Raw genomic sequence first — 10,495 nt, forward strand, 5'->3', positions numbered from 1 at the left:
CTACTGTGTTGTTTAAATATTCTTATCAGGCTACTGTGTTGGCTAAATATTCTTATCAGGCTACTGTGTTGGCTAAATATTCTTATCAGGCTACTGTGTTGGCTAAATATTCTTATCATGCTACTGTGTTGGCTAAATATTCTTATCATGCTACTGTGTTGGCTAAATATTTCTGTCATATTACTGAGTTTGTTAAATATTCCTATTAGGCTGCTGAGTTTGTTAAATATTCCTATCAGGAGTAGACACAGTTTTCTTTCAGTTAATTGTGTCAGGTAATCAAGTAATGGTCTGGTGTAGACATTCATACTGGGTAGCAGTATGGATTGGACATTCATACTGGGTAGCAGTGTGGATTGGACATTCTTACCAGGTATTGTGTGGATTAGACACTGTTACCAGGTGACAATGTGTGTTAGACATTCTTATTGAGTAACAGAGTGGATTAGACATTCTCACTGGGTAAGGGTTGGGGTTAGACATTCTTTCTGGGTTAGGTATGAATTAGACATTCTTTCCGGGTAAGGGTGGGGATTAGACATTCTTACTGGGTACTGATGTGAGCTAGATATTCTTACCGGGTAATGGTGTGAATTAGACATTCTTACAGAGTAATGGTGTGAATTAGACATTCTTACTGGGTAGTGGTGTGAATTAGACATTCTTACAGGGTAATGGTGTGAATTAGACATTCTTACTGGGTAGTGGTGTGAATTAGACATTCTTACTGTGTACCGGTGTGGGCTAGACATTCATACTGTGTACCAGTGTGGGCTAGACATTCTTACCGGGTACCGGTGTGGGCTAGACATTCATACTGTGTACCAGTGTGGGCTAGACATTCTTACCGGGTACCGGTGTGAATTAGACATCCCTACCAAGAGTGGTTGATTCCTGTCAGATAGTGGTGAAATTTTGCTGCTGTGCCAAAAGCTCTACTTTTTTTTCTTTTTTTTTGCTTCTGTAGAGAATATAGAAGTTTTCCTCCTTGATAATGTTTTGTCCTTTTGCAGTTCTTTAAAAGTTTTGCTATACGAGCACTGTTCCTTGGAAGTGTTGTTATACTTCCCTCAATCTGTAAGTTTGCAATATTAAATGATATAAATTCTTCATGAACTAGATATGATGCAGCTTGTTCTTTAAGTGTACTATTAACCTTCTTTTCTCAGTGAAAGACAGATTTTGATTGAAAACCAAGCTTTATAGTGAGTGAAATTAGATACATGGAGTTTTAATCAAGTTTTATGGTGATGAAATAAAAGCTTACAAAACACGATTTGAAGTTAAAATTTCCTGTTATGTATATTTCAAATTAATCATCTCTTTATTAAGGCTACTTTGAAATCAGTGAGATGGAAGAAAAACTGAAGGAAGAAATGCATGCTAGAAAGTAAGAGCTTATATTTATTATGATAACAAATCTAGTAACAGAAGTATCTATTCATCATGTAAGAACTAATTTTTGAATTCAAAACGATTATATTTTTAATTTTTACTATGTTGAAAAACTGATCCAAAAGTTTAGCTGTTCTTTCTGCAGGAATATTTTTAGATTATTTCTTGTGTATATAAAGACCATAGTTTTAGAAACATGCCAAATATAAACTGTCATTGTTTCTTACATTGGAATCTTTGCTTGTGAATTGTGGTTTAATAAAGTGGAGTAGATTTTTAACCATTTTTGAAATTTTTAATGTTTCCTCATTATATATTGAAAGAGTGGTGTTCTTATAACTAGAATAATACCTTAAATCTCCCCCAAAGTTCATATTTTCAAACTTTCTATTTTACAACATAATTTTTATCAACATTTTAACTAGGTGGTGGATTCTTCCTCTGCATTCCTCAATAACTGTGGACGAACAAACACAAGTATTTCGACATCCCCTGAAAGGCTACCGAAAGGTGTGTGCTCTTAAATATGTTTAAAGTAGAAATTATCATAGAAACTATTCATATTCAATTCAGATTTACAAGATAACAGTATAATGGAATATATAATAAAACGTGTGGCATACATTTTTAATAAATAACATCCTTAAGAGAAAACATTACAAAGAAAGGCTTTAAATATAAACACTAAGAATCTGGAACTGATTACATTAATGATATCAGGGAAGAGTTGATGTTATTATTTAGTGTTGGGTGATCATGAAAATGGAGAGGCTTACTTTAATAAAGAGTTTGTAAGCTGTGGTTTTGGAGTCAAGAAGTTGAAAGTTTTCTAGAAGTATGAGATGGTTGTTATTCACACTGTGCAATTGGATACCAGACACGGGTGGATTAGTTAGCTTGTATCTGCTTCAGCTGAAATTCCCATGTCTCAGTGTGTATGTATTTGTAGGTGACTTATAGTTTTACACCTACAATAAATGTATTTATATACGACCCATGAGTGCTTAGGAATGGGTAGAATGACTTTGATTTTATACATAAATACTAATGTAGCTTAATTTTTGGGTAATATGTTTGACTATTTTTTTTAATTTGATGTTTGAGTTTAAAACTCTAGTTTGATATTTTGAGACAGAGTGTGACTTTTTGGTAGGTTCTATTTTATTTGTTAAAAATGTTTGTGTGATAGAGTGTAAGGAATTAAGGGGATAACCATTACTTTGTAATATGTTATAAATTTCTGAGTAAAGACAGAAGTAGTCAGAACAGTTATTATATGCTCTGTTTACAAGATTTAGAACAAGGTTATATTTGAAGGAGTCAGGTATGAAACTGTTGAAATGAGCGTATAAGTTATTAAATGTTTTCTTACTGTAAACAGATGTGGTAAAGAAATTGTTTATTTTCTTTACTTGAATGTCCATTGTTTTTTTCCATCTCATCAATGTATTATTTATATAATATTGGTTTGTAATAAAGGGGTGCAATTATGTGATTTTATTTTATAATTATTATTTTATTAAATCTATAAATCATTAGAATATCTGTGTGAAACTTATAAATATTTCACAAACTTTTTCTGTAACTTTCAGTTATGTTTTATTTTCACAAATCTGTTGTTCTAGAGTTATTTCTAAAGTTATTTAATGCATCATTTTCAAACTAAGAAAAGCTTGATGATGTGACTGATCAAGAACTTTAAATAAAATGAATAGTTTGTTAACTAACTTAGATGGTGCTTGTGCACTGATAAAATATTATTCCTCTTGCTACAGATAAGTCAGAGTGTGCATGACATGATATTTTACAGATTTATATTCAAAATTTAATCAAACTACTTTATTGTCAATGCTTATCTATAAAGTTGGCATCAAAATGTAGCTAATAAATCAAATCTTAATATTATATGAATTTTAATTGCTTAAAAGGAAATATTTAAATAAATCTTCAGTCTTTCTTTGTTTGAGAATCGTAACTTTGTTCTCTAGATATTATCCATTCTCTAATTTATTTACTACCGATATGAAGCATGGAGTTTAATGTAAATTGCTCATTATAGTATAAATATTACTAAAGCAAAGTCTAATTTTTATAATTTTCAGTCTTCTTTGTTTACTAGAAAATCAGACCCACTTGTCAAATTATCTCTCACACAAGTTGTCAGGAATTCATTTTTGTCTTTTTCTGCTAAGTCATTTATAACTAATAGAAAGACAGTTATAATCTGTTAAATGATGTGTTTTCAGTACAGAATGTTGTTTGTGTTTTCTTCAGTTTCTCTCATGGTGCTCAGTTCAAGAAGTTTAATGAATTTTAAGGATCTTATGTCATAGATAAAGTATGATAATTACAGGACATTGTTGTGTGCATGTTATTAGTTTAAAGATCTTACAGATCAATTAAAGATAGTTATAGGATATTGTTTTGTTCATGTTATTATTTTAAGGATGTTATAGATAAATTATGATAGTTACAGGACATTGTTTTGTCTGTGTTATTATTTTAAGGATCTTATAGATAAATTATGATAGTTACAAGACATTGTTTTCCTCATGTTATTATTTTAAGGATCTTATAGATAAATTATGGTAGTTACAGGACATTGTTTTTTCATGTTACTATTTTAAGGATCTTACAGATAAATTATGATAGTTATATGACATTGTTTTGTTCAAGTTATTATTTTAAGGATCTTATAGATAAATTATGATAGTTATAAGACATTGTTTTGTGCATGTTATTATATTAAGAATCTTATAGATAAATTATGATAGTTACAGAACATTGTTTTGCTCATGTTATTATTTTAAGGATCTTATAGATAAGTCATGATAGTTATAGGACATTGTTTTGTTCATGTTATTAATTTAAGAATCTTACAGATAAATTATGATAATGACAGGACATTGTTTTTTCATGTTATTATTTTAAGGCTCTTACAGATAAATTATGATAGTTTTATGACATTGTTTTGCTTATGTTACTATTTTAAGAATATTATAGATAAATTATGATAGTTATAGGACATTGTTTTGTTCATGTTATTATTTTAAGGATCTTATAGATAAATTATGATAGTTATAGGACATTGTTTTGCTTATGTTATTATATTAAGAATGTTATAGATAAATTATGATAGTTATAGGACATTGTTTTGGGCATGTTATTATATTAAGAATGTTATAGATAAATTATGATAGTTATAGGACATTGTTTTGGGCATGTTATTATATTAATAATCTTGTAGATAAATTATGATAGTTACAGGACATTGTTTTGTCCATGTTATTAAATATAAGGATCTTATAGATAAATTATGATAGTTATAGGACATTGTTTTGTTCATGTTATTAATTTAAAGATCTTATAGATAAATTATGATAGTTATAGAACATTGTTTTGTTCATGTTATTATTTTCAGAATCTTATGTCACAGATAAATTATGATAGTTACAGGATATTGTTTTCTTCATGTTATTATTTTAAGAATCTTATATCACAGATAAATTATGATAGTTATAGGACATTGTTTTATGCATGTTATTATTTCAAAGATCTTATAGATAAATTATGATAGTTATAGGACATTGTTTTGTTCATGTTATTATTTTCAGAATCTTATGTCACAGATAAATTATGATAGTTACAGGACATTGTTTTGCTCATGTTATTATTTTAAGAATCTTACAGATAAATTATGATAGTTACAGGATATTGTTGTGTGCATGTTATTATTCTGTGTTTGTAGGTGCATTATTTATGTAAAAATATTTTATAGTGTACTAGTACAATCAATATAAAAAAATTAGGCTTAAATTTCATTGGCAATCAATAACAAAAAACAGGAGGTCAAAGATACTATATATCTTGTTTTTCATGTAGATGTTTTACTTATTTTCATAAAAGTTACTAAAATGTAAAAATTATAAATTTGTTAGGTTAGATAGTGAAGTGAGATAATGGGGGAAAAATAATGATAAAAATTGTTCACAGGTTATGCTCATGAGTACGTCATTTAATATGGTAATGTGAGCTACATGCTTGCTAAGGTATTTACAACTAATGTGGCAGTAAAACAATAAAATTAACTATAAACAAATGTGCTATTTAGGATAAACAAATCCTGTTTCCTGTTACAATTTGCAGTTCTTCTAGGAATAAAAGCTAGTTTAGATTTATTTTGTATTTTATTATGAGGTCGGTCAAATGAAGAAAAGTATTTTTACTCTTAACATGAAAATCATTTTGTACTGAGAGCTGACAATACTGTGACACTATGTTCACAAGCAAATCTTAAATCACTTTGTACTGAGAGCCGACAATACTGTGACTATGTTCACAAGCAAATCTTAAATCACTTTGTACTGAGAGCCAACAATACTGTGACTCTATGTTCACAAGCAAATTTTAAATCACTTTGTACTGAGAGCCAACAATACTGTGACTATGTTCACAAGCAAATCGTCAGTAAAAATATGTAGTTAAAAAATCTGATTTTTTATGTACAAAATACCTGTAATGTTTATTGAAAGCTTGCCAAGTTTTACAAAAGAACACATACCATATTTGATTAAAAGGTTGGTCACATCACCTAACCTCATATAGAAAGAATAAATAAACTTTGTTGTTCAATATGTTAATACTGTGTGTGTGTTTTACTGTGTTGTAAGCTAAATTAGATAGCACGGAGATACAAGGTTAACAAACTATGTTGTTCAATGTGTTAACATTTTTATTCTTTTTAATACTTTCTGTTTACTGTTTATTTCCACCTGTTTTCAAAGTTATACTAACTTATCTTCTCTTGTAGATAATTTTGTCAACCAATATTGCTGAGAGCTCAATCACAGTTCCAGACATAAAATATGGTATGTTGTTCTGCTTGTATATTAACTGCTGATTTTTGTTACTATAACCTATCACTTTATATAGCTCCTAAAAGTTAGAATGTGTTTGTTTTATAATGTTATACTATTATGATATTTTAGTGGTATTATAGATTGTTTAGGCAGTATATTCATAATGAAATTTAGTTCAATGGATGGTAACCACATGTTGTAAAAATACAATTCAAGAAGATAAGAAAAATTAAAGAAGCTTTTTACATTATGGTAGTTCAATAAAACCTTCACTAAACAGAGATTCCAGATGTGGCTACCATTGATTAAATCTACAGGAAGTCTCTCCTCCAATCAGAAACAGGGATAAACCAAACAATCATAACACACTGTTCACAATCCACCATACCAAAAACATCATACACACACTGACCTAAAGCTAGAAAACTTTCAAAACATCGTCCTCTATACTTGTGTTTCTACAACAACCAGTTCCCATCCATTCAACTAAAATTCATCCCCTATAGTTGTTTTGAATGTTGTGTAGTGGAAACTGTATGTATAGTCCCATTTGGCCATTTTCAATGTCATGTAGTAGAAATTGGATGTATAGCCTTATTTTTTGTTTTGAACGTCATGTAGTAGAAACTATGTATATCCTTATTTGTTTGTTTTGAATGTCATGTAGTAGAAACTGTATGTATAGCCTTATTTTTTTGTTTTGAATGTCATTTAGTAGAAACTATGTATATTCTTATTTGTTTGTTTTAAATGTCATGTAGTAGAAACTGTATGTATAGCCCTATTTGTTTGTTTTGAAAGTCATGTAGTAGAAACTATGAATAGCCCTATTTGTTTGTTTTGAATGTCATGTAGTAGAAACTGTATAGCCCTATTTCATTGTTTTGAATGTCATTTAACATTATATAGAAGTACAAAGAAGTTTTTAATTTCTTCCTGACAAACCAAAAGTTAGAATGTGTTTGTTTTATAATGTTATACTATATTGTATAATATTTTAGTGGTATTATAGTGTATATCATACTATATTGTATAATATTTTAGTGGTATTATAGTGTATATCATACTATATTGTATAATATTTTAGCAGCATTATAGTGTATATCACACTATATTGTATAATGTTTTAGAGGTATTATAGTGTATATCATACTATATTGTATAATATTTTAGAGGTATTATAGTGTATATCATACTATATTGTATAATATTTTAGTAGCAGTATTATAGTGTACATCATACTATATTGTATAATATTTTAGTAGCAGTATTATAGTGTATATCATACTATATTGTATAATATTTTAGCGGTATTATAGTGTATATCATACTATATTGTATAATATTTTAGCAGTATTATTGTGTATATCATAGTATATTGTATAATATTTTAGTGGTATTATAGTGTATATCATACTGTATCTTTATATTTTATAATATTATACTTTGTTTATTCTGTAAATGTTTAGAAACCTTTTTACGATTGATTTTAAAATTTGTTGCAGTTTAAGTGTACATTTGGTGTCCTATGAAATGATAGATAAGTAATTAGTTGCACCTGTAGTGTTATGTTCTGTTTTGTTAGAGGAGCAAATTTAATGATATCTAATTTAGCAACTTGCTTCATATAGGTTTCCTGTAAGAAGAATGTATTCAAATTCTTCTTTATATGTTACATGTGTTATGTTGAATACTTGAAACTTTTATTTGAGTGAGATAGGTTTTATTGACTCATGTTAAAGCGTTGGGATAAAACACAAACCTTTATAATTTATATATGAATATTCTGACAGTTTTAGTGAAGTCCCATATACCGGGAAGGTGGTTGTGATGGGCCAGCACCGGTTCATACACGAGGTTGAGAAATGCTGGATACATTACACTTGGTACTAATTTCTGTGTAGATAAAACTGTATTTTTTAGCTGTTCCTTGAATAAGATACTGATATACTTTTTGTATTGTTTATTTACTCATAGTGATAGATTTCTGCCTCACAAAGACGTTATATTGTGATAGAGATACCAACTATTCATGTCTTATGTTAGATTGGGCATCCAAAGCCAACTGCCAACAACGATCAGGTCAGTAATTCAGTAATTAATTAGAATAGCAACAACAACATTAAAGCTTTGGAAACTAGAAAATAAAAATGATTAAATTTAAAATAAAGAATTGAATACTTTATCAAAGTATTTTCTGTCTAATGCTTTCATTCTTCCAGCATTCTAAAGATGTTAATCACCAACTTGAAGAAATCGCTAGCAAGATAAATCCTGTACCTTAATTACATATTAACTTGTATTAAGTTAGAAGTCCTGTGATATCAAATAATGTATAATTTAAAACTTTTATGATAACTGTTTTGTTTGTAGGTCGAGCTGGACGAGTGTCTGAAGGTCGAGTGTACAAAATGGTTCCATATTCTTTTTATGAAAAGGTTTTGAATGATTATGGACAGCCAGAGATGAAAGTAAGCAACAAAAAATTGAATCTTTGTACACATGGAATATGCTCTATCAGTGAACATGAAGGTTTAATATGTTAGCATAATGTGGAAGTAATAACACTAGGATTAAAATAATGTTAATATATTGACAATCTTTAAAATTTGGAAAACATGAAAATTTTTTAGTGTTTTGGAAGTATTGATATTTTGTTGAACTGGGCAATTAGCTTAATTAATGGATATAATTGATTACATGAATTACATTGATAAGTGTTCAGAGCATTAATTGATATAATTGATTACATGAATTAAATTGATAAGTGTTACATAGATTAATTGATATAATTGATTACATGAATTAAATTGATAAGTGTTACATAGATTAATGGATATAATTGATTACATGAATTACATTGATAAGTGTTCAGAGCATTAATTGATATAATTGATTACATGAATTAAATTGATAAGTGTTACATAGATTAATGGATATAATTGATTACATGAATTAAATTGATAAGTGTTACATAAATTAATGGATATAATTGATTACATGAATTACATTGATAAGTGTTCAGAGCATTAATTGATTACAGGAATTAAATTGATAAGTGTTACATAAATTAATGGATATAATTGATTACATGAATTACATTGATAAGTGTTAGGTAGATTAATGGATATAATTGATTACATGAATTACGTTGATAAGTGTTAGGTAGATTAATGGATATAATTGATTACATGAATTACGTTGATAAGTGTTCAGAGCATTAATGGATATAATTTATTACATGAATTACATTGATAAGTATTCAGAGCATCAATGGATATAATTGAAATGAAGGTTAAATTGGTTAATGTCATAGAAATAATTTAAGTTGGTGTTCCTGAATATTACTTTTCAAGTCTCATGAGAATAATCAATTAGTTGAATGTAAGTGATTAATAGGTCTGATAATTAATTGATTTGCAAAGCTTTAATATTTAGCTGAAAATTATAAGATTGATATTGTCAAAGATATTGAAATTCCATGAAAATGTCACCTACAAACCTTGTCCTTGACATCATGAACCGATATAATGTTCTTTCATAAATTCGTCTGCCTTTTTGAATGTATCTTATCTGATGATGACTCTATAGGATGTGCTGTAATTATTAAATTTATAACTTTGCTATTGTAAAAGTTGCTATATTTTTTAATTAAAATGACAAAATGTTCCAACATCTAAGGATTTTTGCATTTATTGATTTCTTTTATAATTTTTTCATTAAAGGTTCATTAATAAGTATGAGGGCTTGTCATGCTAAAAATTTGATTTTGATACCTATGGTGGGCACATTACAGATAGCCCATTGTGTAGCTTTGTGCTTAAGCACAAAACAAACATCCCAAATTATAGGTTTATTAACCTAGGCACTATAATAATCAGGTATTGTTGTTCTTAATGTCTTTATAATGTAGATTAACTAAAGTGATTTGAGCAGTAATATTCAGTTTGTTTGGCAGCTTCTGTATGGATGAATAAGAAATATAATTTGAAGTGTAGAAGACTAAGGAATAAGTAACTTTGTTTATAGTTTTTTAGAAGTATTTTTCATTCCAAAAAATGTTGGTTATGCTAAATTATATCTGTTTGAAAGCTATGGTTTTACTATGACAAGGCATCAGGTAAGCGGTTTTACTATGACAAGGCATCAGGTAAGTGGTTTTACTATGACAAGGCATCAGGTAAGAGGTTTTACTACAACAAGGCATCAGGTAAGACGGTTTACGTATAGACAAGGCTAGT

At 28.4% G+C, this 10,495-nt stretch overlaps 1 protein-coding gene across 1 annotated transcript in view; it reads left to right on the plus strand.

Annotated features, from left to right (window-relative positions):
• Positions 1-10,495, plus strand: part of LOC106471974 (putative ATP-dependent RNA helicase TDRD9) — a gene marked incomplete at its 3' end in the record, with an annotated part of 79,133 nt that overhangs the window by 23,426 nt on the left and 45,212 nt on the right. Inside the window, exons 7-11 of the mRNA XM_022400583.1 lie at positions 1,333-1,390; positions 1,821-1,905; positions 6,206-6,263; positions 8,232-8,336; positions 8,628-8,725. Coding sequence (XP_022256291.1) covers positions 1,333-1,390; positions 1,821-1,905; positions 6,206-6,263; positions 8,232-8,336; positions 8,628-8,725 — 404 coding nt within the window. The remainder of the gene's footprint in view (positions 1-1,332; positions 1,391-1,820; positions 1,906-6,205; positions 6,264-8,231; positions 8,337-8,627; positions 8,726-10,495) is intronic.

The sequence above is a fragment of the Limulus polyphemus genome, unplaced genomic scaffold, assembly GCF_000517525.1.
Source record: "Limulus polyphemus unplaced genomic scaffold, Limulus_polyphemus-2.1.2 Scaffold4997, whole genome shotgun sequence".
Taxonomy (NCBI): domain Eukaryota; kingdom Metazoa; phylum Arthropoda; class Merostomata; order Xiphosura; family Limulidae; genus Limulus; species Limulus polyphemus.